This window comes from Hemitrygon akajei, chromosome 4 (genome assembly GCF_048418815.1).
Source record: "Hemitrygon akajei chromosome 4, sHemAka1.3, whole genome shotgun sequence".
In the NCBI taxonomy this organism is placed as follows: domain Eukaryota; kingdom Metazoa; phylum Chordata; class Chondrichthyes; order Myliobatiformes; family Dasyatidae; genus Hemitrygon; species Hemitrygon akajei.
This window is the reverse complement of record NC_133127.1, coordinates 6,925,324-6,953,192: the sequence shown is the minus strand read 5'-3', so window position 1 is coordinate 6,953,192 and position 27,869 is coordinate 6,925,324. Positions and strand designations below refer to the sequence as shown.

Sequence of the window (27,869 nt, the reverse complement as noted above, 5' to 3'; positions counted from 1 at the left end):
TAATACAAGTCAGGAAAATGATGATTCTACATTCATGAAGTATTACATTCTTCAGTGCTGAGAATATGTATATTATTCTAATTAAACTTTAAAATGTGTAAATTATTTCAATATACCTTTTCAAACGGTGTATTGTATCTCTCAAATCCTTCAGAACAGTCAACTAAAACAGGTGGTCCGATAACAGCAAACTTGGAAACATTATCTTGATATTCTGACTATATCTACTGTCATCAGTTGGGTATTGACATGCACTACAATTGACAGCAGTTCATTGTGTCTTTGATCAGAGGGGAGGTGCATTAGAGCTGCAATGCTCAGTGAGTCAAAGTCTCAGCTCTCTGCCTCTATGAGGTTGGTCAGTTTTCACTAAGAATGCACAAGCAGCAGTACTGCTGGACTAGAAAAGTTCTCTTACTCCGGAGAGTTTTTCACAAAAGGCAAGAACCCCTTTGAGTCTAATATATCATACGTTAATAGCTAATTACGTTGTCAGTAATTCAAGCTCCAGAAAAGAATGGGGACGGGAAACTCATGGTAAATGGCTTAGCTCTGGACAGTTGTTATCACCAAATAACACTACATGAAATATTTAATAATAACAGCCACTCATTGTGGTCTCTTCTTCCCCATTTCAAAGTACCACTTCCACCCCAACAATTTATGTATCGGTAGGATAAGCCCAGGTTGCCAAGGAGAATCTTTTAAACCTATCACATTATCCTAAACATATTACCGTGTTTTGATTTTGAAGAATGAAGACCATTCTCTTCTGGTGGGAATTCATTACTTCCATGTTAATTTCTTCAACAGTAAAGTGATCATCTTCTCAGGTACACTGTTCATTCCCACGTATATTTCTTCTCACTACATCTCGTAAACACTGATGTGTTTGGGTGGAGGAAGCTGAAGCCGAGTTGCAATACAAAGTTATCTAATGCTAAATACTTAGAGGTAACTGGAGATAAAATGTTGGCTTTAAAAGGTCTGCAGAGTGTGAGTGTTCAGCTGCATCAAGTCTGCATAACATGTCACCCTACATTATTACACAGATTACTTTGGGTATAGGGGATCGCTATTGCCTGCTGTTGAACTTATCACTTCAACATACACTGTGTGGCCACTTTATTATATACAGGAGAGGAACATGTGATGTGGTCTTCTGCTGCAGTGCATCCACTTCAAGGTTCGCCGCATTGTGTTCAGAAATGCTCTTCTGCACACCACACGTGGTTGTTTGAGTTACTGTCATCATCCTGTCAGCTTGAACCAGTCTGGCCATTCTTCTCTGACCCTCTTATTAACAAGCTGTTTTCACCCACAGAACTGCTGCTCACTGGATGGTTTTTTGTATCATTGTGAATTGTTGTACATGAAAGTTCCAAGAGATCATCAGTGTCTGAGATACTCAAACCATCTTTCCTGAAAACAACAATCTCTGGCAACCAACAAAGTCAAAGTTACTTAGATACCATTTCTTCCCCATTCTGATGCTTGGTCTGAACAACAACTGAACATATCTTGATCATATCTGCATGTTTTTATGCATTCAGATGCTGTGGCATGATTGACTGGTCGGATATTTCCATCAACGAGGTATGGAGATGTATCTACCAAAGTGACCAACGAGTACGAGGGCCCCTCTTTTATAGCAATATTGTAGAGAAATTCTACCTCTGCTCTTTTTCCAGCCAGTTGGTTGGCAGGATCTCACTTTACTTCCAGGTTTCTGGGTGTTTTTGCTAAATCCATTATTGATTGCCCCCATAAGGTAATGAGCCACCTTATTAAACCACTACTTCTGCTGAGCATAGAAACTTTCCATGCAGCCCAACTCATCCACACTGACTAGTAGACATCCACCATCTAGCACTGATCCATAAATGCCTTAATGCTTCATGTCCCCTCTGAAACTCTTCCGCTCCAAGGAGGAGTTAGCCAGAGTGGTGAACCTGTGGAATTCTTTGCTACAGACAGTTGAGGAGGACAAGTTTTTATGTACATTTAAGGCAGAGGTTATTAAGATTCTAGATTGCCCAGGGCATGAAAGGATACAGGGAGATTCGGGCTGAGAGGAAAATTGGATCAACCATGATGAAATGGCAGAGCAGAGTCGATGGACTAAATGGCCTAATTCTGCTCCTGTATCCTATGGAGAACAGACCCAGCTTCTCCAGTCTCTCCTCAGGAATGAAGTGCTCCATCCCAGGCAACATCCATGTGAATCTTCTCTGCATCCTTTCCAGCCTATCACATCTTGCCCATACCCAGCCTCTCCAGCCTATCACTTCACTCCTATGTCCTACCAAGATAATTCAAGTTCCTATCTCAACACTTATGTACTGTTGGCAACCCAGCTTCAACCACCCATTCAAGCAGTGCATTCTGGGTACTTGACACTCTCTTGATGAAGAAGCACCCTTTCATATATCTCCTCCCCCTTACATTAAATCCACGTCTTCTAGTTTTCTCTTCTTCCAGTAAGAGGACACGTATCTTGTAGCCTACCTTATTTATACCCTCAGGTTTATATGCCTTAATCACGTCACCTCTTAATCTTTTCTGCTCCAGAGAAAAGACCAGGCTTTTCTAGTTTCTACTCATAAAGGAATTGCTCTGTTGCAGACAGTGTCCCGGTGAACGTTCTCTCACCGTCTCCAGCACTTTGTATACTTTGGTGACCAGAACTGGTGAGGGTTAGTCTTAACTCTAACGACATACTCCAGCTGAGGTTTGACCAAGGTCTTATAAAGTTGGAACATAACTTCCTTGTATTCTATGTCCTGATGAAAGAAGGCCTAGTTAACCATATTATCTAGTTGTGCTACCACCTTCAGGGATCTTTGCACTTTCGTGCCAAGCACTCTGTTCCTCAAAATACTCTTGGACCTTACTGTTCAAGTCTTACCTCATTAGTACTCCTAAAATATATTGTTTCGCATTTATCTAGATTGAACTCCAAATTCTAATTTCTGCCACTTCACAACAAACATCAATAATTCTCTGCAGCCCAGGACTACTACCATTTATCCATCAACTCTGTCAATCTTCATTAAAGGTCAGTTAAATCCCATTAAGGTAGGTTAAGGGGCCGGTACAACATTGTGCGCCAAAGGGATTATATTGTGTTGAACTGTTCAATGTTCATGTTTTAAGTTACTTCAATTGTTTCTCACATCCAAGGCATTTACTTATACTACAAACAGCAAGCATTCCAAGATTTACAACAGATCCAAAATAAATGAAGGAATGGCAATTTACTTCCAAGCAGGGATGATGCACAGCTTGTAGGGATCTTTATATGCATGCTCTCTTAACATCTTAGTGGTTCAGATGACAAGAGATGGGAATTGACTGGGTGAGTCACTGCAGTGTACAGTGGCATGCAAAAGTTTGGGCACCCTAGTCAAAATTTCTGTTACTGTGAATAATTAATTGAGTAGAAGATGAACAGATCTCCAAAAGTCATAAAAGTTAAAGATGAAACAATTTAGAGTGAAAAAAAGGAAAGGAGCACCATGCAAAAGTTTGGGCACCCCGAGAGATTTGAGCTCTCAGATAACTTTTACCAAGGTCTCAGACCTTAATTAGTTTGTTAGGGCTATGGCTTGTTCACACTCATTGTTACGAAAGGCCAACTGATGCAAATTTCAAAGCTTTATGAATACCCTGACTCCTCAAACCTTGTCCCAAAAATCAGCAACAGACACAAAATGCTGGTGGAACACAGCAGGCCAGGCAGCATCTATAGCAAGAAGCACTGTCAACATTTCGGGCCGAGACCCTTCGTCAGGACTAACTGAAAGGAGAGATACTAAGAGATTTGAAAGTAGTGGGGGTGGAGGAGGAACTGCAAAATGATAGAGAGACACCGGAGGGGGTGGGATGAAGCTAAGAGCTGGAAAGGTGATTGGCAAAAGTGATACAGAGCTGGAGAAGGGAAAGGATCATGGGACGGGAGGCCTCGGGAGAAAGAAAGGGGGAGGGGAGCACCAGAGGGAGATGGAGAACAGGCAGGTGATGGGCAGAGAGAGAGAAAAAAAACAAACCACTGAATATGTCAGGGATGGGGTAAGAAGGGGAGGAGGGGCATTAACATAAGTTAGAGAAGTCAATGTTCATGCCATCAGGTTGGAGGCTACCCAGCCGGTATATAAGGTGTTGTTCCTCCAACCTGAGTGTGAATTCATCTTGACAGTAGAGGAGGCCATGGAGGCCCAAAAATCAGCAGCCATGGGCTCCTCTAAGCAGCTGCCTAGCACTCTGAAAATTAAAATAAAAGATGCCCACAAAGCAGAAGGATATAAGAAGATAGCAAAGGGTTTTCCAGGTAGCCGTTTCCTCAGTTCGTAATGTAATTAAGAAATGGCAGTTAACAGGAACAGTGGAGGTCAAGTTGAGGTCTGGAAGACCAAGAAAACTTTCCGAGAGAGCTGCTCGGAGGATTGCTAGAAAGGCAAATCAAAACCACCATTTGACTGCAAAAGACCTTCCGGAAGATTTAGCAGACTCTGAAGTGGTGGTGCACTGTTCTACTACCTTCACAGAAGAGTCATCAGAAGAAAATCTTTCCTGTGTCCTCACCACAAAATCCAGCATCAGAAGTTTGCAAAGGAACACCTAAACAAGCTTGATGCATTTTAGAAACAAGTCCTGATAAAGTTAAAATAGAACCTTTTGGCCGCAATGTGCAAAGGTGTTTGGAGAAAAAAAGGGTGCAGAATTTCATGAAAAGAACACATCTCGAATTGTTAAGCACGGGGGTGGATCGATCATGTTTTTGGCTTGTGTTGCAGCCAGTGGCATGGGGAACATTTCACTGGTAGAGGGAAGAATTAATTCAATTAAATACCAGCAAATTCTGGAAGCAAACATTGCACTGTCTGTAAAAAAAAGCTGAGGATGAAAAGAGGATGGCTTCTACAACAGGATAAAGATCCTAAAAACACCTCAAAATCCACAATGGGCTACCTCAGAGGCGCAAGCTGAAGGTTTTGCCATGGCCCTTACAGTTCCCCAACCTAAACATCATCAAAAATCTGTGGATAGACCTCAAAAGAGCAGTGCATGCAAGACGGCCCAAGAGTCTCTCAGAACTAGAAGCCTTTTGCAATGAAGAATGGGTGAAAATCCCCCAAACAAGAATTGAAAGACTCTTAGCTGGCTACAGAAAGAGTTTACAAGCTGAGAAACTTGCCAAAGGGGCTGTTACTAAGTACTGGCCATGCAAGGTGCCCAAACTTTTGCATCGGGCCCTTTTCCTTTTTTTGTTATTTTGAAACGGTAAAAGATGGTAATTAAAAAAACAAACTTGCTTAAAATATTAAAGAAATGTGTCATCTTTAACTTTATGCCTTTAGGAAATCAGATCATCTTTTACTCGCTTAGCAATTCACAGTAACAGAAATTCATAGAGCACAGTACAGGCCCTTCGGCCCACAATGTTGTGTCGACCCTTAAACCCTGCCTCCCATATAACCCACACCTTAAATTCCTCCATATACTTGTCTAGTAGTCTCTTAAATTTCACTAGTGTATCTTTCTCCACCACTGACTAAGGCAGTGCATTCCACTCACCAACCACTCTGAGTAAATAAAAACCTTCCTCTAATACCCCCCTTGAACTTCCCACCCCTTACCTTAAAGCCATGCTCTCTTGTATTGAGCTCTGGTGCCCTGGGGAAGAGGCGCTGGCTGTCCACTCTATTACTCTTAATATCTTGTATACCTCTATCATGTCTCCTCTCATCCTCCTTCTCTCCAAAGAGTAAAGCCCTAGCTCCCTTAATCTCTGATCATAATCCATACTCTTTATATCAGGCAGCATCCTGTTAAATCTCCTCTGTACCCTTTCCAATGCTTCCACATCCTTCCTATAGTGAGGCGACCAGAACTGGACACAGTACTCCAAGTGTGGCCTAACTAGAGTTTTATAGAGCTGCATCATTACCTCGCGACTTGACTTATGAAAACTAACACTCCATAAGCTTTCTTAACTACCCTATCTACCTGTGAGGCAACTTTCAGGGATCTGGACATGTACCCTCAGATCCCTCTGCTCCTTCACACTGCCAAGTATCCTGCCATTCACTTTGCACTCTGCCTTGGAGTTTGTCCTTCCAAAGTGTACCACCTCACACTTCTCCGGGTTGAACTCCATCTGCCACTTCTCAGCCCACTTCTGCATTCTATCAATGTCTCTCTGCAATCTTCAACAATCCCTTACACTATCCACACCACCACTAACCTTTGTGTCATCTGCAAACGAGCCAACCCACCCTTCTACCCCCACATCCAGGTCGTTAATAAAAATCACAAAAAGTAGAGGTCCCAGAACCGATCCTTGTGGGATACCACTAGTCACAGCCCTTCAATCCAAATATACTCCCTCCACCACAACCCTCTGGTTTCTGCAGGCAAGCCAATTCTGAATCCACCTGGCCAAACTTCCCTGGATCCCATGCTTCTGACTTTCTGAATAAGCCTACCATGTGGTACATTGTCAAATGCATTACTAAAATCCATGTAGATCACATCCACTGCAGTACCCTCATCTATATGCCTGATCGCCTCCTCAAAGAACTCTATCAGGCTTGTTAAGACACGATCTGCCCTTCACAAAGCCATGCGGTCTCTGATCAGACGACGATTCTCTAAATGCCCATAGATCCTATCTAAGAATCTTTTCCAACAGCTTTCCCACCACAGACGCAAGGCTCACTGGTCTATAATTACCCAGACTATCCCTACTACCTTTTTTAGAACAAGGGGACAACATTCGCCTCCAATCCTCCGGTACCATTCCCGTAGACAACGAGGACATAAAGATCCTAGCCAGAGGCTCAGCAATCTCTTCCCTCGCCTCGTGGAGCAGCCTGGGGAATATTCCACCAGGCCCCGGGGACTTATCCGCCCTAATGTATTTTAACAACTCCAACACCTCCTCTCCCTTAATATCAACATGCTCCAGAACACCAACCTCACTCATATTGTCCTCACCATCATCACACTTCCACAGCCACCAGGCACATCTTCCCACCTTTATCTCTAATCGTTCCTACCTTCACTCCTGTCATCCTTTTGTTCTTCAACATAATTGAAGAACGCCTTGGGGTTTTTCCTTTACCCTACTCGCCAAGGCCTTCTCATGCCCCCTTCTTGCTCTCCTCAGCCCCTTCTTAAGCTCCTTTCTCGCTACCCTATATTCCGCAATAGACCCATCTGATCCTTGCTTCCTAAACCTTATGCATGCTGCCTTCTTCCACCTGACCAGATTTTCCACCTCACTTGTCACCCATGGTTCCTTCACCCTACCATTCTTTATCTTCCTCACCGGGACAAATTTATCCCTAACATCCTGCAAGATATCCTCAAACATCAACCACATGTCCATAGTACATTTCCCTGCAAAAACATCATCCCAATTCACACCTGCAAGTTCTAGCCTTACGGCCTCATAATTTTCCCTTCCCCAATTAAAAATTTTCCTGTCCTCTTTGATTCTATCCTTTTCCATGATAATGCTAAAGGCCAGTGAGCGGTGGTCACTGTCCCCTAGACGTTCACCCACTGAGAGCTCAGCGACCTGACCCGGTTCGTTACCTAATATTAGATCTAGTATGGCATTCCCTCTAGTCGGCCTGTCAACTCCAGGTCCCACCCCCCTTGCAGTTTAAACCCTCCCGAACCATGCTAGCAAACCTACCTGCAAGGATATTGCCCCCCCTCGAGTTCAGGTGCAACCCATCCAATCTGTACAGGTCCCACCTTCCTCAATAGAGATCCCAATGATCCAAAAATCTAAAACCCTGCCCCCTGAACCAACTCCTCAGCTACGCATTCAACTGCCATCTCCTCCAATTCTTACCATCACTATCACCTAGCACTGGCAGCAATCCTGAGACCACCACCCTTGAGGTTCTGTTCTTCAGCCTTCTGCCTAGTTCCCGAAACTCACACTTCAGGACCTCATCCCTCTTCCTGCCTATGTCGTTGGTACCAACATGTATCACGACTTCTGGTTGCTTTCCCTCTCGTACCAGGATTCCGTGCACCCAGTCAGAGACATCCCGGACCCTGGCAGCCAGGAGGCAACAAACTATGTAGGTGTCCTTCTCACATCCACAGTATCTCCTGTCTGCTCCCCTGAGTATAGAGTCGCCAATGACGACAGCTCTACTTTTCTCCATCCCACCCTTCTGCACTACAGGGTCAGACTCAGTGCCAAGGGACTGCCACCGTGGCTCACCCCTGGTCAGTCGTCCCCGCCAACAGTATCCAGGACGGTATACTTATCATTCTGGAGAATGGCTACAGGGGTGCTCTACAGTACCTGTTTACTCACCTTCGCTTCCCCCCCTTTGACCGTCACCCAATGACCTGCTTCCGGCAGCCTAGGTGTGACTACCTCCCTGTAGCTCTCATCTATGATTGCCTCATTCTCCCTTATGAGTCGAAGGTCATCCAGCTGCTGCTCCAGATTCCTCACACGGTCTTCCAGATCGCCCAGCCACATGCACTTCAGGCAGATGTGACTCTGCGGGAGAGGGGAGTTCCCTCAAGACTGCCACATCTCACAGGAGAGGCACATCACCGTCTCAGCCTAACTGGGAGTAAGCTCGTCCTCCGCCTCTTCTCGTCGAAGCCGTTTGAGTCAAAGCCTCAAAGCTCCACTCATTCACTAGCCCACTCACTCACTGGCCGCTCCGCTTGAGCTACCCCTCTATTTATTTGTTCGAGCTTTTCAAACTGCTTGGTCACCTGACCCCGATTGCTCAGTCAGCTGCTTTCTGCTGAGTCTGAGCTATTCAACTCTTGATTGACTTGACTGCACAGTCCAACTGCCAAAACTGCCAGAATCTCTCGAGTCAAAGTCTCAAAGCTCCACTCCTTCACTGGCCACTTTCCACTGGGGTGCCCAAACTTTTGCATGCCAATGTATCTATAGATGGTATCCACTGTAAACAATACATTCCAGCAGTAGACGGAACAAATGTTTACCAGCAGTGAGTGGGCTGTCAGTCAAACAGGCTATCTTGCCCTGGAGGCATTGAGATTCTTGAGAGCTGTTGGAGCAGTAACATTCAGGCAAATGGAGAGTAGTCCATCATGATGGAAAGGCCTTCAAGTGTCAAGGGTGAATCATCTGCTGCAAGTCATCCAGCCTCTGGCCTCCTCTTGTAGCTATGTTAATCAGGTGAGTGGCCCAACTGTGCCTCTGGAAAGTGATGATCCCAGAGTAATGAAGCTGGTAATGTCACTGGTAGCATGGATAGGAGATCAGGTTCCCACGCTGGGAGGTGCTCATGATTTGGCACTTTCTGTGGCACAGATGTTACGTGTCTCTCATGTGCCTATGCTCAGATTGATCTTGCTGCACGCAAGCACAAGCTGCTCGTGTTGCGAATGGAATTGAAATAAGCACCAGAAGAATCAAACATGCTAACTTCTACACTACAACAGGAAGATGATTTTTGAACAAGTCTCAGATGGTTGAGCCTAGGACACTATACAAAAGAAATGTGACGATGATGTTCCAGGGCTTGGTTGATCGATTGCTAATGACCACTAACACATTTATGTGAGGTAAAACTCCAACACTGGAGTGTTTCCATTTGATTTCAAATTTACCAGGGTAACTTGATCAAATGCTACCCTGATTCACAGCACCCCTAGAATTCAGCCCGTTGGTGCATCGGTTTGAAGCAGAGTAGTCCTGCCAAACCCCACACTGGGCAGGATACAGGTAAAAGCCACTTTACAGCACTATCATCAACAGCTTGCATCACTTTGTTGATCTGTCAGATAACTTTCATTAGGTAATCAAAACAACTGGCCTCTGAATGCACTTTTAAGTAGGAATTCAGGAAATGAATTATAACACAGGGCATCAAACAAGGTTTACATCACCTGGCACTTGACAAAGGTGGATATCTGACTCATGCCGTATGCGGTTTGGCTGGCTCCACCGCTGCCTCACGGCTCCTGTGACCCACGTGTAGTCTGTGTGGAGTTTGTGCAATCTCAGCAGTATGGTTCAACATCCCAGAGGTAAATTGGCCTCAGTGAGCAAAGGAGGCAGAATATGATGGGTGTAACAAAGGGATTGATTTCATGCATCTCAGAGGTCACAGAAAAGATGCATACCTCCCCAACAAGACACTGCAGCTGAGGTCAACTATCAAAAGATCAACAGAATTCTGTACTTACAGAACTATGGACCTAAAAATCTAATGCCTGGGATCTATGTGTAGTTAAATATGTAAGAAATTTATCACAACCAACCTAAAGATTAACAAAAGCAGGGAACTTTCAGATCATTACCAACAGTATGCGTGATTCAGAAAACTGGCCGTTGCTACTTTGCAAATGGAGGAGACATGCACCACCCCAATGTCTATATAGGTACATAGCTCTAGTCCTCACAAGGTGACCACCAAGATTATTTAAAACAGTGAATCATATCCAATCTACACTCCTGATACTCACCAGCATAGGGCGTAAACAGTAAACAATAATATTTACAGATCTCATGAAACAAAGATTGAAAATACCTATAGATTCTGTTATCACATTTCCATGTTAGACACTTTTCCACATCCTAAATTTGTTAAGTTAAAACAAACAGTAACAAGTACAACTTGGTCAGGTCAGTACTTGTTATTCTCTTTGAGGTCCTGAGGAGAAGGAAAGGATCGAGATATGCATTAACTTTCCACACAATGGAGGAGCTGCAGATCGTAGAAACAATACAGAAGTTTAAAAAAAATCAAAACAAATCAAGCTCATTTAAGAGTTAACTGACTTTGATTCTCAAATAGGCAACCCAGGCTTATCTTAGAGATACCAAACAGAAAAGCAGAACAGGGTTTAAATATTGACTCAGTACTCAGTGTACACACAAATCAGAACACTTTGCTAGTACTCAGGCTTTACAGTGAATTAATCAAAGAAATGATCCACAATAATTCAAAACAAGATGGAAATTGCAGCCATACAGACCTTGTATAGAAAAGAATTACAACCGAGTCTTTATAAACATATGCATTGGGATAATTGAAAATCTGAAAACTACCTACCAAAAAGTATCATTGCGACATTAAGGACAATAATCCAATAGAATGTACTGCAATGCAATCTGGAAATTGCATTGATGTTAATATGAATTACTCCATCAGGAATTAGGTCTGAGAACATCCATCTGGTTAAAACTGTAATTCTGCATATCACTGACTAAATCTAAAGAGAAAATGTATCTGTCCCATATGTATGCTAAACATATGTGTCCTACCCTTAGTTTATGACTTTAAGTACATATCCAGAATTTACATCCAGTCACTGTTGTGAATGATCTCTGTGGTAAAATTAGGTGCCCCATGCTTTACCATCCTTTTCACCAGCCCTCCAAGTATTTGATTGTTGCATATGGTCCAACACAAATGATAAAGCATCTCCACACAATTCCAATACAACCACAAAACACCAGACTAAACTGTTGACAGGATTATAGAGGTATTAAACATAGCAAGGGACACTTTTCCACACGTGGAGATCTTCAGCTAATGTCCTAAATGCACATCTGCCAAGTAAAAAATACCAACATAACTTACCACCAGACTGCTAGCCAGCCCTTGGTAACATTACAGGCATACTAGAGAAGGTTGAGGCCTACAAACACTATGCCTGTTAAGGAAGCAAATTATAAGTAAAGGCGAACTATGTAATGAACACTCACCCTCATTTGTCTACATTCTATGTTACACAAACTGCACACGTGGGGGAACCTCAGTGCAGGGACGCCATAGTAATCATTCATCAGCTTGGGTTTTGGCAATCCCTTCTTCACCGATCGTTTAATTCCATGAGAACTCTCATCTCGAGAAGACTCCATCTGATAATTCTGAGACGGACGCTTGAAGTCTTCATTCCAGGTACCCTCCCTCAGCGTTTCGCGACTGTAACGCATGCTTGGGCTCTCCACGGGTCTATCCCGATAGTCATACTGCTGACCGTGCCCGTAATCAACGACACTGCTCTGCACCGCTTCCCTTCTGTAGTCTTTGTCCTGGAGCTTATACGGCTGACTGTAACTGCTTGACGACTGCTGTTTATTCATCTTCCGCATTCTAATTTCTCTTAAGATGTATGGCATGTTTTCTGGAGTAAGCTTCTCATCTGGGTAACGACTTAGCTCTTCTAGGTCTTCATTAGACAGACCAAAGTTTGCTAGGATATTAGAAGCCTTCATTGTGTCATGAAAAAGCTGAACTGCAGATCTCTGGTCTCCACTTTGAGATGAAGAGGTTGTGGCACTCCCATATCCAGGCCGATAACCTCCAGATGATGGGCTCTGGTAGGAAGGCCACTGACCTAAGCCTACATTATTCCCCGATTGATTCATCATTCCCATGTTCATTCCACTGTAGTTGCCAGGTGATGTTCCTTGAGCTCCCAATCCCATTCCTCGTCCTGCAGCTCCAGCTCCTCCTGCCATATAGGTTCCAGGAGCATTCATAGCATACTGGCTGGCCGAACCTTGATTCTGCCCAAACTGGGTGGTAGGTCTCTGCATTTGCCCAAATTGACTTGCAGGGACCTGACTTTGCCCAAACTGGTTTGGAGGGCCCTGATTCTGGCCAAATGGCCCCCTGGCATTGAACATGGACATGTTGATCTTCACAAGAGCTTGGTTCAGAGATGCAAGAGCTGTATTCGATAAAGTTGTAGAGGCGACAGAGTTCAGCTGCTGTAGGGTCAGCTGGGCTTTAATCTGGGCGAGCTGCAAATTTGCTGAGCCTAACAGAAGTGGATTGGTAATGCCGAAGTTCAATGAATTCACTGCTGGAGCACAATTTTCCAAGAATAACGCAAAGCTGAAAGTTAAAACACAAACATTAGATTTTTACATTTCAGAAAACATTCGCAGCAAAGGGTTTTAAAGCCAGTGATCAACATATTTATGCTTGACAGCTTTAAAAAGCTAATTTTTTGGTGAGTTATAAAATAAATAAAACATAACAAAAATAGACAGTTAAATCTGGACATCCGCATGATGAAATGTGAGTGCCCAAATAAACAGACAACAATGGAAGCTTGGTGAAGCACTCAAGACCCCATATGCAGTTTGCAGTACATAACATAATACTAGACAGAGCACTCCAGATAGCTTGTTGAAGAAATTCAAAACAATGATCATGGTCAAGTTAGACTGAGATCTTCAGGTAAGGTCAGAGGAATGGTTCTGGAAGGTATTCCAAGTCCATAGCATTATTCTGCACCTTTATAAATGAACAGACACAAAGCACTGTGGTCATTTTAACAATAGTTTGTTGCTCAGAATGACTGCTGAAAATAATGCTGAGACACTCAAAATTATTCTTGAGGAACCATAATGTCCCCTATTTCATTACTTTGAAAAGGCAACATCAACTATTCCAATCTTTTAAACTGCTACTGTGAATTTTCAAATCAGATTTGTTCTGGGTCCAGCCAGATAGATCAATAATCTTATTCTGCAATCTGCCTATTTTATAGTCAGCAAGCAAATTAATTACTTCTTTCCACAATGCCGAAATAGCAGCATAACTTATGCCCATCCAGAAACAATCCAGGCTTTCACATACAACCTTCATAACAGCACTAGCATGCTGTGCTTCTTGAATTGGAAATGTTTGGTTCAAGTCCAACTAGAGACTTCAGTGTAGTACTATAAGAAGCACTAGTCTGTTGAACCTACATCTGTTAGACAGGATTAGCACTGGTGATGAAGCTCTTCGTAAGAACATCCCTGACAAGGGCTTCTCAGGGTCACATCATCAAATGGCTTTGGGAGTGAAATACTAGAAAAAAAAATCACAGGGACCAGAAGGATGTCCAGCTGTAGGTATGCAGGAAGGGTGAAGAAATATGATTTGTTTTGAAAAATCATTCTCAAATTGTTAGTTATTCCATCCAACAGGTAACAGCATACTGTTGTGTTTCTGCTTCAGTGCAACCTGGCTCAGCTGTTAACATGCTTGAATTCAGAAAACTGTAGCTCTATTTCCCACTCCAGGAAATAAGTATATAATGTAGGTACCATTTGAATACAGTACTACATTTTGTAAGCAGTATCCATCAGAAATATTAAACTAAGGAGCCAGATGTACGATTCAATCACAACCACCCTTTAACAATACCTTCTGAACTAGTCACCATTTGCCAGCCATTATTTGCTGCTGTGGTCATATTTGCCTAATCAGATTCCCTGAAGTTACGATTACTTACCTAGAGGCACAGCACGGTAACAGGCTCTTCCGGACCAATGAGCCTGTGCCTCCCAATTATAAGCATGTGATCAATTAACCTACTAACTTGTACACCTTTTGGAATGCCAGCAGAAACCGAAACACCCAGAGGAAACCCATATGGTCACGGGGAAAATGTACAAACTCCTTGACAGTCAGCGGTTGGAATTGACCATAGGTCATTGGCGCTGTAATAGTGTTACACTAGCCACTGTGCTGCGGTACTGCCCAAAAGTTCCTTTCCTGAAAAAAACTGTCAATGACCTGTAAAGTGACAGGTCATTTAAGTGACTTAAATTTGACATTAAAACCTTTCCCCAAACATTGGAGCCTTCTGACAAAGGTCATACAAAGCATTGTTGAAGCTATGTACAAGAAAACACAAACATGTTACTTGCTGTCATCTCAGGGCCAACAACCCTAACTAGTAAAACAAAATTGTTATGGAAACAGCAATTAAGAATCCTTCATCTGAGAGTGACGATATTCCTGAGTCTCCACACAAGACCTGACAGTAGTGAAAACTGAGAGGAAGCTACTGACATGAAGAAGGAAGCCTTGAACATCGCCAGAGATGGAGGAATTTCATTGCTGCCCTAAATGCCAATGACTTTACAACTTCTTCTTGCTCTTGCAGGAAAGGCATTATCAAATACACCTCCCACCCCATTCATTCTGTCTTCTCTCCACCCAAACATGCAGCAGGAGATACAAAACATTGAAAACGCACACCACCAGGATCAAGCTCAGTTTGATTATGAGATTCCTGAGTCTCTTCAGCAGTGATATCCGGCTTTGTGAACTTCAGTTCTGAACGATCTGTTTTTTACCCTCTTTGCACATTGGGTGATTGACGGTCATTTGTTTTAATGGGCTCTATTGGGTTTCTTTGTCTCGTGACTATCTTGTCAAATCTCAAGGTGGTTTAAAGAATACATACTTTGATAATAAATGTACTTTGAACTTTCATAAATATGAACTTTACATCACAATGTTCCTTATCATGGCCCATTGTCTATCTTTGCTGCACTTTCTATGGAACAGAAATTTTAACATTCCATTCTGAATTGTTATTGCCTTTCTCTTTGTACTAACTAACTTTGATCTGTATGATTTAGCATTGAAAGCAAAGCCTTTTCTCTGAATCTCAGCACACTGCATATAATAATAAACCAAATTACATGTAGCACTACTAATCCAAAATGGAAAAAGCGGCGAAAATCATAGATCAACTCTCTAAGATGCTTCACTTAAATGGATACAATAGCATGGAGATGCAAGAAATTCTGCAGTTGCTGGAAATCTTGAGCAACACACACAAAATATGTCATCCAACAATAGTGCACCTTAAGGATGTGTGCATAGCACAGTGCTCTCTACACCTACGACTGTGTGGCTAGGGTGAGCTCAATCACCATCCATAAATTAGCCGATGACACTATTAGGTGGCAGAACATCAGATGGTGACAAGGAGGCATGCAAGAGTGAGACAGATCAGCTGGTTGAGTGGTGTTAAAATAATAACCTTGCACTCAATGTCAGGAAGAGCAAGGAATTAATTGTGAACTTCAGAAAGAGCTACATTTCATTAGGAGTTTGAGGAGAATTGGTATGTCACCAAAGACACTCAAATTTTTACAGAGGAAATGTGAAGCATTCAAACTGGTTACATCACTGTATGTTTTCTATGTTTCTATCACCATCTGGTACAGAGGGGCCACTGCACAGAATCAGAAAACACTGCAGAAAGGCGCAAACAGTTAGCCTCCCCAACATCAAGGATATCTTCAAAAGGCGATGCCTCAAAAAGGCAGCATCTGTCATTAAGGACCGCCATCATCCAGGATATGCCCTCTTCTCATTGCTACCATCAGGAAAGAGATTGAATGAGTCTGAAGACACTACTCAGTGTTCTAGGAACAGCTTTATTCCCTCCACCATCAGATTTCTGAAAGGATAATTAACCTATGTATACTACCCTATTTTAATTTTTCCTTTTTCTGCTCTTTTTGCACTGCTTATTTATTTCTTACTGTAACTTAGTTTTTTTATAATGTATTGCACTATAGTGCTGTGGAAAACAACATATGCCAGTGATATTAAACTGGATTCTGATTCTGAAATACTGGATAAACTCAGCAAGTCAGGCAGCATCTATGGAGGGAAACGTCAGACCTTCATCAGGGATCAGCAACAAGACGGTGGACATTACTATCAACAATCGTTTAGTATCTTGAGCTATTGGAGTAGAGACAGAAGATGGAAGGAGACTGGGGGATACCTCCCTCTTCCTTGCCAGGGTGAGAGAGAACCTGTGGGTTGTTGAATTCAGATGAAATGCGAAGCACTTGGGGTATCTGCAAGGTCCATGTCTTTGCTATCGCTTAGCTCACGCTTGGGCTCGTTGATTGTACCAATGCGCGTTTAATTTTGCTGGTGGGATCTTCGGGGTTCTCATGTTTAACTGTCGTTCGTTCATTGGGACACTTCTGTTTTTATGGATGTTTTATGAAGAAAAGGCATTTCATGATGATTAGAAAGTCAGCAAAATGATTAGACATTTTGCTGACATTAAATTTGACTTTTGAGACTGTTAAGAACATATAACACCCACCCCACATTAACCCAGCATGCTTCACAACAGATGATCCTCCAGGCGACATGTCATGCAGTTGAGACCTGCCCAGGAATATATCGACTGAGCGAGCATTCACAGCTTTCTAGGACAGATATTTTAACTAATTCACAAACTCAAGTAGATCAATTCTCATTCGCGACTTCATAGCTTGCCTTCATTCTGAAGGCTGATTTATACTTCTGCGTATGGGTTACGCCGTAGCCTACAACGTAGCGAGCATGCATTGGTGTGTGCCAAAACGTTAGTTGGTGATGGGGTTTCTATGGCACTGTGTTGAGTTTCTTCATGAGAGACATGGACGAGGAAATGCATTTAGATAGATAGATAGATAGATAGATACTTTATTCATCCCCATGGGGAAATTCAACTTTTTTTTCCTATGTCCCATACACTTGTTGTAGCAAAACTAATTACATACAATACTTAACTCAGTAAAAAATATGATATGCATCTAAATCACTATCTCAAAAAGCATTAATAATAGCTTTTAAAAAGTTCTTAAGTCCTGGCGGTTGAATTGTAAAGCCTAATGGCATTGGGGAGTATTGACCTCTTCATCCTGTCTGAGGAGCATTGCATCGATAGTAACCTGTCGCTGAAACTGCTTCTCTGTCTCTGGATGGTGCTATGTAGAGGATGTTCAGAGTTTTCCATAATTGACCGTAGCCTACTCAGCGCCCTTCGCTCAGCTACCGATGTTAAACTCTCCAGTACTTTGCCCACGACAGAGCCCGCCTTCCTTACCAGCTTATTAAGACGTGAGGCGTCCCTCTTCTTAATGCTTCCTCCCCAACACGCCACCACAAAGAAGAGGGCGCTCTCCACAACTGACCTATAGAACATCTTCAGCATCTCACTACAGACATTGAATGACGTCAACCTTCTAAGGAAGTACAGTCGACTCTGTGCCTTCCTGCACAAGGCATCTGTGTTGGCAGTCCAGTCTAGCTTCTCGTCTAACTGTACTCCCAGATACTTGTAGGTCTTAACCTGCTCCACACATTCTCCATTAATGATCACTGGCTCCATATGAGGCCTAGATCTTCTAAAGTCCACCACCATCTCCTTGGTCTTGGTGATATTGAGACGCAGGTAGTTTGAGTTGCACCATATCACAAAGTCCTGTATCAGTTTCCTATACTCCTCCTCCTGTCCATTCCTGACACACCCCACTATGGCCGTGTCATCAGCGAACTTCTGCACATGGCAGGACTCCGAGTTATATTGGAAGTCTGATGTGTACAGGGTGAACAGGACCGGAGAGAGTACGGTTCCCTGCGGCGCCCCTGTGCTGCTGACCACCGTGTCAGACCTACAGTCTCCCAACCGCACATACTGAGGTCTATCTGTCAAGTAGTCCACTATCCAATCCACCATGTGAGAGTCTACTCCCATCTCCATTAGTTTGTGCCTTAAGATCTTGGGCTGGATGGTGTTAAAGGTACTAGAGAAGTCAAGGAATGTAATCCTCACAGCACAACTGACCCCATCTAGGTGAGAGAGTGATTTGTGCAGCAAATACGTGATAGCATCCTCCACTCCACTTTTGCATGTCCGCAGGTAGATTTGACGATTTGGTTCATCTATTTCGTGTCAGTGTACAGACATGGTGGAGAAGAAGCAACCGGAAATGCGTAGGAGGAAATGCGATGTTACCAAGTGGACCAATCACTGTTGTTGCAGTCTGCGTCGCCACGACACAGGAGTTGCTTTTTTGGGGAGGAGCACGGCACTCTACGGCGTAAGGTACGGGGTACCTATGGCGTAGATTCGACACAGAAGTATAAATTGGCCTTAAGAGCATGCCATCTGGAGTAAATACTGTTGGTATTTTTGCTGAGTTACTAAGCTGTTAGCACAGGAATGAGATCTGTTTGACAGCAGCACAATGATCCAGTAGAATTTTGCAAGTCTGGAATTTGTTGTGCAGGCCCATATTTCCATTAACCATACATGTGTTTGTAGTATCGGTCCACAATCATTTCCCTTTAACCCATTCCCAGTGAGAGTTATCTTTAGCAACATGTGGGAGAATATTACATGGTGATCAAAAAAATTACATGAAGCAAACCATTAGATCAAAGCAAATAGATTATGCAACTCTACATCTAAAAAGAGCAGGTGATGGTGAGACTGTACTGTCAGCAATTTGAACACTAGTCAGAATCACAGCTACAAAGCACAGTAAAAGACCCTACCATTTTCCTCTCCTTTCAAATGGGAAGAGTATCCCCTCCCTTTACCTTACTTAGACCTTGCACTTGAGGCACAAATCTCTCACCCCAGAAACCAGTCCTGTAAGTCAAATTTAAATCCATAGTGAAATGTGTCATGTACGTCAATAACCAACACACCCAAGAACGTGCTGGGGTAGCCACTTAAGCGTCTCCACACATTTTGGTGCCACACAGACAGGTCTCTAACTCCATGATAGATCATTCCTGGGCTTTCAGTCTCTGGCCTGAACTCTTCAGTCCCCTGGACATGCTAAATCCAAAATGTTACATACTCATTATCTGTCATCCATACTAGAGGCTGCAGTGCTCGCTATCTCCACAATGCACTAGTTACACATAGGCACCATCAGCACCTCCCCAAACCCAGCAGCTCTACCTCCAGGGAAGACAGCAGTGCTTGCAGGGGAACATCACCATCTGAAGATTTCCCTGTGGTAGAAACATAGCACTGGCCCTTCACCATCACTGGGAGTACACACTGAAACTCCCTCCACAGCTGCACTGTGGGGACACATTCAATCAGGTCAGAGGGGACTGAGATAGGAAGGAGACTGGATCAGAACTGGCAGCTCCGTATCAGTTCCATCACTCTAATAACACCTCGGACAGGGGTCTGACCACTGTTACATCACCTGCTTACTCCCCAGGGTTTGCTGTTCTGCCCCAAAACTGACCATTGTCCAATCTCTGCTGTTCCCTGTCCCAGAATAGCACCCTGATCAATGGGTCATCACTTACTTATATCCTAGGATAGGCTACTCGGGCTGTGATCCAACCAGCTTATATGGTTCAATATTAATTTCCATGTTTATGAATTTCAGGATATCATGCGTTATTAACTATGGCATACCACGTAACACAATTTATACACAAATGTGCAGATGCTCTATCAAAATGAAATTTAGCGATTTAAGATTGACAAGCAGTTCTTCCAGCATCGTTCTTTGTTCCAGATTCCAAAAACATAAGCGTCTATTGTCTTCATGCCCAAGTTCTCCATGTCGCTGCACTCCCTAGGAACTGTATGAAGTCTGTATACCTTATACTTTCTGCCAGAGTGCATTACTTCACACTATTAAATTTATTCACTATCTGCTTGTCCAGTCAGCCAGCTTATGTTCTTAAGCTGTCCATTACTATCCTCACACTTACCATACTCCCACCATTGGATCACACACAAATTTGGAAATGTTATCCTGAACATCAGAGTGCAAGATAACATTTCCAAATTTGTTTGTGATCCAATAGTTGGGAGTGTGGTAAGTGAAAGGACTGTAATAGACTGTATTACTATCTGAAAATGCAGATCTTTTATCTGCTCTAGTCTGAAAAACTATTTGTTACTAGGCTCTATTTGCCTTTAATGATGTCCACATAAACAACTCCTGTTGCATTATCTTCAGTTCTGCCAACTCATCATAAAATTAAAATCCAAGTTTGTCAAATCCATGCTAATGCTCGTCTAAACTTAAGCTTATTCAAGTGAATATTAACCACTTGATCATGATTCTAAGCATTGACCCAACATACACACAACCATTTTGTGACCTACCACTAACAATTTTATGCCACATCAAGGACAGTGTAATTTTAAAATATGACACATCAGTCTTGAGCTGAGCACATCTGCTTCATCATAAACTCACTAGGCAACACTAAAATCTTCTACATTTGCAAAAACTTTGAAACTGACAAACTCTATTAATTTCAGCTCAATACTTGAGGTTCAAAGATACTGTTAGATTCAAAATGTGCCTGAGATCACACAGCAGTAATTCTATCTTAACACCGTAGTCCGATATGAAGACAAAGACAGAAATTAAACACTTCTTAATGTAACCATCAACTTGAAATGGTTCGGGCAGAGATCAGATCCTTCAGAACTAGAGGTCATAGGTTAAGAGGGAACATGAGAGGGAACAACTTCAGAGGGTGGTGAGAATGAAGAAACGCAAGTGATGGGCATGGGTTCAGATTCAACATTTAAGAGCAATTTGGATAGGTATATGGATGGGAGGGGTTCAGAAGGCTGTGGTCCGGTTGCAGGTTTATGGGACAGGATAGGTTTATAATTCAGCATGGACCAGACGGGGATGAGATGCCTGTTTCTATGCTGTAGTGTTCAATAACTATCCAGACTCCTCTCATAACTTGGAAACCCCATTCCAGAATCTACACCCTCTCCAAAGCAATTTTTGATAGACTATATCTTGCGACCTGAACTATGTGATATCCCAGATGAGGATCCACTGTTGGCTGTTTTCCTACTGATACTCCCAATACATTTTTAATTCAATTTAAGGTGCTGCACAGAAGAAATATCCAATGAACCTAAAGAATTTAGAGGGAATGTGGGAGATTGGGATGGGTGGGAGCAGGATATAAGACCATAAGGCATAGCAGCAGAACTAGGCCATTCGGCCTTTTGAGTGTGCTTTGCCAATCCATCATGGCTGATTTATTATTCCCCCCCCCCCCAATGCCATTCTTCTGCCTTTACCCTGCAATCAAGAACCTATCAACCTCTGCTTCAAATATACCCAATGATTTGGCGTTCACAGTTGTATGTGGCAATGAATTCCAAAAATTCATCACCCTCTGGCTAAAGAAATTACTCTTTATCTCTCTTCTAAATCGATCTCCCTGCATTCTGGTCCTAGACTCCCCCCTATAGGAACTAATCCACATCCACCCTAACTAGTCCTTTCAATATTCAGGTTTTACTGAGATCCCCCCCCCCCATCTTCTAAACTCCACAGAGTACATGTCAAGAACTATCAAGCACTCCTCATAATAATCAAAATAATTATTAGCATTGTACAGAGTCAACTGTTTGAGTGATTAGGCTGAAAGTTTTAAGTTAATAACTCTTCTTCTTCTACCTTAGACACAAACTTATCAATCACCCCGATGAGTTATTAACTTCAAACCTTCTGCATAATCAACTGAAGAGTTGAACTGCATGTGCATGTAACAACAGTTGTATAACTCATCTCCTTCTGCCTTAGGCCACAAACATCAATCACCCTTGCTGTGGACACTTTCTGGAGGTCCAAGATCCATAAGCTCCACGACCGCTGGACTAAGTGTGTAAATGTAAGAGTGGACTATGTTGAAAAATAAATGTGTTAGGTGTTCTAAAATTGACTCCTTCTACCTTAGGCCACAAATTTATCAATCACCCCTCATACTATTGTCACATGTACCAGGGTACAGTGAAAAACATGTCGTACATACTGTTTGTACAGATCATTTCGTTGCATTGAGCTTCTGGTGTTTGTGTTATAGTGCTCTATTATTCTATGACTCTAAGTCCAAGTGTGTTTACACGGAAACTGACATTGGCACTAAACTCTACAAACTGACTATTTACAGCTTCTGCATAATGGCAGTCGATATACTGGCAATTAGTAACACTATTCGTGACCACGAAAGTCATTACAAGAGACACTTTTAGTCAAGTTAATAATTTTGCCCTTCGTTACATTGCAAGTTACATAGTTAAGCTTCTATTTCTGAGTAATTACAGACATCTTAGTATGTAAAGTCAGTTACACATTTGCTGCTGCTAACCATTTTATGCAAATTACTGCTTGATCTGTCCTTGGACTACATTTTCCCTTTTATTAATCAAAAATATTTAGCCAGTTTAAGTCCAAGATTAAAATGTTCGACAAAACTAATTAAGGAGGAGTGAAAAACAGTTTGGGAAACTAGATTAAAAGATGAGAGTTGATAAGCAAAGGCAAACATTTTAATGAAAGCCACCATATTCAAGGGAATTGTTTTTCATTAATTAAAATAAAACCACAGAGAAAAGCCGAGTTTCCCAACCTGGTGGTCCACAGACCCCACGTTCAACGGTAAGGCTCGATGGTATTAAAAACGGTTTATATTATAAAGGGGCTCAATGATGGCAATATCGCAAGCAAATGTTTTCAGCCAGAGATGCCAAATGAATTCACCCCATACTACCATTACAGAAATCAGACTCTGATGTATTCCCCATCACATCAACAAGTTGAATTTACTCTACACACAAAGGCAACAGGGTTTAAAATAAACTGGGAACTTCTGGTCAAGATGGCGATCAACTGGTCGCTAAAAACTTCCACTTATCTCCGCATTCCTTCTCTCCCTTTTTAAAATCCAAACTATTAAACTTCTCATTCTCCCTCCCGCCTGCTCTACAATGACCTCAAAGAGTTCCAAACCCGGGAAAAAACATGTTCCAGTGGCTGGCCATTATCTTGATACTGGATCAGCACAGACAGGAGATAATTGCTGATTCCTCTTTCAGTTCGTTGGAATCGAAATTGGATCAAATTAATTCCAAAGCAGAGGATCAAGTCTCCAGCTTGTCACACAAGATTTGGACCAACGTGTTAATGAGCTGGAAAACATTTGTTCCAGCTTGCGCAATAATAACAACAAGCTAACAGCAAAAATTCAAACACGAGGAAATCAGCAGATGCTGAAAATTCAAGCAACACACACAAAATGCTGGTGAAACGCAGCAGGCCAGGCAGCATCTATAGGAAAAAGCGCTGTCAACGTTTTGGGCTGAGACCCTTCGCCCTGAAGCATTAGGTGCTTTGAAGATCTTTTTATAGACAATTGTTTTGCATCTTTTGAACAACTGTCTGAAGTTCAACCTACCCAACACTCACTTCTTTAGATATCTCCAAATTAGATATTTTATCAACCCTTTAATATCAAATTTCCGAGGTACCCGATAAAAATGTTGTTGACTTGTTTCTTCACATGAATCCATTGTGTAAAGGTTTAATATCTACTATTTGAGATAAGTTAGCGACTTTGAGGCTAGTCCCCCTTGACAAAATTAGAACTGCCTGGGAGTAAGATTTAAATTTTCCTTTGTGCGATGATGTATGGGATTCAATTCTCAAGTCAGTTAATTCAACTTCTTTATGTGCTCGCCATTGCCTGCTAGTTTAGATTGTACACAGGGCTCATATGTCTAAAACTAAATTATTGCGCATCTATCCAGACATTAGTCCCTGGTGCGACAAGTGTAAAAGGGGCAAGGCTTCCTTTATTCATATGTATTGGACTTGCCCTGGCTTCGAGAAATACTGGAGAGATGTCGTTCTAACTTTACCCCATATACTTAAGTACTGTTTGGAACCTAATCATCTGATTGCTCTTTTTGGTACCTCAGGAGAGGTTGACACGCATCTGAGTTCGACTAAACGTCGTGCACTGTCTTTTGCCTCTCTTTTGGCCAGGTAGAGAGATGCTGCCCCACCCACTCATGTTCAATGGCTCAGAGACATTATGTCCTGTTTAGACGTTGAAAAGATTAATTATTCACTTCTTAATTCAGACATAAAGTTCCAAAGGGTGTGGGGACCTTTTCTTGAATATTTTCATAATTCCCGCTTAGATAAAAGGTCCACCCCTTTTTTTTCTTCTGCATACAAATCCCTTACTTCCAGCTTCATTCAGTTAAGATTTACGGTTTTTGATGTGTAAACATATTATAGTCCAGGTAGTAGGCAATATACCTTTTTATAAATACAGCTCAGTGGAGATAAAAGTTCTGATTAATGTTTCTATATATTGTAAGGTTGGCTTGGAGTCAGGCAATAGGAGGGTGGGCTGGTAACTAACTATATATGGTTCTATCATGGGTGCTTTTTTTTAAAACTGTCATGAACTGTACATTTGATACCTTTGTTTTGCACTGTACTAACTTCTTTACTAGTTTTTTTTCTTTGGAAAAAAAACTAATAAAAATATTTTAAAAATAAATAAATTGCAGTTCTTTAAAAATTTGTTTCGAGACCCCTTCCGGCCCAATGAGTCCATGTTACCCAATTAGACCTATGTGACCAATTAGCCTAGTAACCCAGAGTCTTTGGCATGTGGCCTGAAATCAGAGCTTCCAGAGGAAACCCACACACTCATGGGGAGAACATACAAACTTCTTATTGACAATGATGGAATTGAACCTGGGATATTCAGGTTGATAGGGTAATTAAGAAGGCCTATGGGTTGCTAGGCTTCATTAACAGGGGAATTGAGTTCAAGAGTAGAGAGGTCACGTTGCAACTCTACAAATCTCTGGTGAGACCGCACTTAAGAGTATTGTGTTCAATTCTGGTCACCTCATTATAGGAAGAATGTGGAGAGGGTAAAGAGGACATTTACCAGGATGTTGCCTGGATTGGCGAACAAGTAAGGTTCATATGAAGTAAGGTTAGCAGAACTGGGACTTTTCTCTTTGGAGTGTAGAAGAATGAGAGGGGATTTGATAGAGGCCTACAAGATTAAGAGAGGTATAGATAGGGTGGACAGTCAGTACCTGTTTCCCAGGGCACCAACAGCAAACACCAGAGGGCACAGGTACAAAATTAAGGGAGGGAAGTTTAGGGGAGACATCAGGGGTAAGTTTTTTCACACAGACAGACAGATATACTTTATTGATCCCGAAGGAAGTTAAAGGGTTGTGAGGGCCTGGAATGACTTGCCAGGGATGGTGGTGGAGGCTAAAACATTAGGGGTATTTAAGAGCCTCTTGGACAGGCACATGGATGAATGAAAAATGGAGGGTTAGGGGGTAGTGTGGGTTTAGTACTTTTTTTAAAGTATTATATGGGTGGGCACAACATGGAGGGCTGAAGGGCCTGTACTGTGCCGTAGTGTTCTATGGTTCTGTTGAAGGTGTAGTAGCATTAACACTATTCACTATGGTACAGTGCCCCTCCTACTGAGGACTATCATCCACTCTGATATAGTGCAGGTGAAACAATAGCAATCTCTCATGCAATAGCATGTTATTGTGTTTGTTACATTGATAGCTAGGAGGGCCATTCTGTTGAAGTGGAAGGATACGTTGGCTCCCACTCTGTCACAATGGTTCTCTCAAGTGATGCTATGTCTTAGTTTGGAGCTTCGAACCTATGTTTGATTTTGAGAAAAGATGGGGTTCATTTGCTCATTACTACCATTTGAGTTAATTCATAGATTTTCTCCACGATCTAATTGTAAATTTTGGTATAACTTTTTTTGCTGGTGGTTTGATGTTTATCTTTAGAAGCTTTTTGTATGACGCATGGCTCCGGGGTTGAACACCTAATGGGTTCTTTATTTTCTCTCACTTTTCTTTGCTTTAGTAGGGTTTTTTTTTCCTTTTTTGTGTCACCATATTTTTCAATCTTTAAAACATTTTTTTTCCCTTTGAGACATTGTAAGTGTTACCTACTTCGATGTACTCATTATTTTGAATAATAATAAAAAAAGATTTGAAAAGAAGCAATCTCTCAACAGTAAAAGTAAGAAAAATCCAATTCCTATTTTAACATCATCAGTTTCCTTTCAATAACCAGCAGTGATTGAATGCATTATTATTTGTCCATTTAAGATCAGTTAAACTTTATCCAGAATAACAATTCCTGCCCCATTACAGCTTGTCCAAAAATTAAAGCATAGACCAAATTTGGTTGAAGTAATGACATCAAGATGGCATGTAATGGTGGGGGGGGGGGGGGGGGAGGGGGAAGGGGAGCACTGAAATGTTTTATAAAACTGTAAATTTAATTGGAATGAGAGAGGAAATCTACTGGCTGATGCCACACTTCATGGACAGATGATTGCAGCTGTCAAAGTTGACATACTAATGTCCCAGACCTACGATGCAGAAGCTGCACACGTTGTCAACCTACTTCAGCATCTTCATCACTGCCTTCCACAGACTGTGCCCAAAGTGAGGATGAATAATGATTTTAAAGCTCAATTCAATTTGCAACTCCTCAGATAATTAAACAGGTAGTGCCAAATTCACCAAGATCTATACAATGTACAAGGATAGAGTTAGAATAGGTTCAAGACATTGCTGATACTTATGCTACACAAATAAACCTTCATAACCACCACAATAAACCTCCTCCACACAGACGAGTTCCTCTAACCCTCACTCACATTTTCTTCATTCCAGAATGGTTCCTGACAATTGGACACTCGACATTAAACAGACTAGTTTTCTTCCTCATATGTACATCAAAACACAGTGAAATGCATTGTTTTGTTAATGTCCAACACAGTCCAAGGATGTGTCCGAGTGTCACCATGTTTCCAACGTCAACATATCATGCCCACGACTAACTAACCCAAATCCGTATGTCTTTGGAATGTGGGAGAAAACCGAAGCACTCAGAGGTAACCCACCGGTCAAAGCGTGAAGTAACTAACTCCTTACAGACAGCAGCTGGAACTGAACCCCAATCAATAATTTCTGGCACTGCAAAATGTTACACTAACTGGTACTACCAAACTGCCCTTGCAGCTGCAACTTTACTTTCATCAGAGGGGAAAAATATTTCAGAACAGGTGGACTGATATCAGGTTCAGGAAAAATGCAGCCTGGTATGGGAACACCAATGCCCTTAAATGAAAACTCTACAAAAAGTGATGGATACGGCCCAGTCCATCACAGGCAAAGCCCTCCCCACTATTGAGCACATCTACACGGAGCACTATCGCAAAAGGGCAGAGCCATCATCGGGGACCTCCACCTTGTAGGTCATGCAACGTGCAGTGAGGCACAGGTCAATTAAGCACATGGAAAATAATACCCAGTAAAATTGAACATTTTATAAAGGAACAAACTGAATCCACTCACCAGCTGCCTTCCAATCCACTTCAGAGTCACCAGTTCATTGTAATAACTGCTAAAAAGTATCACTG

At 42.2% G+C, this 27,869-nt stretch overlaps 1 protein-coding gene across 9 annotated transcripts in view; it reads right to left on the bottom strand.

The window, feature by feature from the left end:
* Positions 1-27,869, bottom strand: part of LOC140726094 (zinc finger protein 638-like) — a 209,271-nt gene that overhangs the window by 84,105 nt on the left and 97,297 nt on the right. For all 9 annotated transcript variants that reach the window (XM_073042036.1, XM_073042033.1, XM_073042041.1 and 6 more), the window contains exon 2: positions 11,735-12,872. In XM_073042036.1, coding sequence (XP_072898137.1) covers positions 11,735-12,872 — 1,138 coding nt within the window. The remainder of the gene's footprint in view (positions 1-11,734; positions 12,873-27,869) is intronic.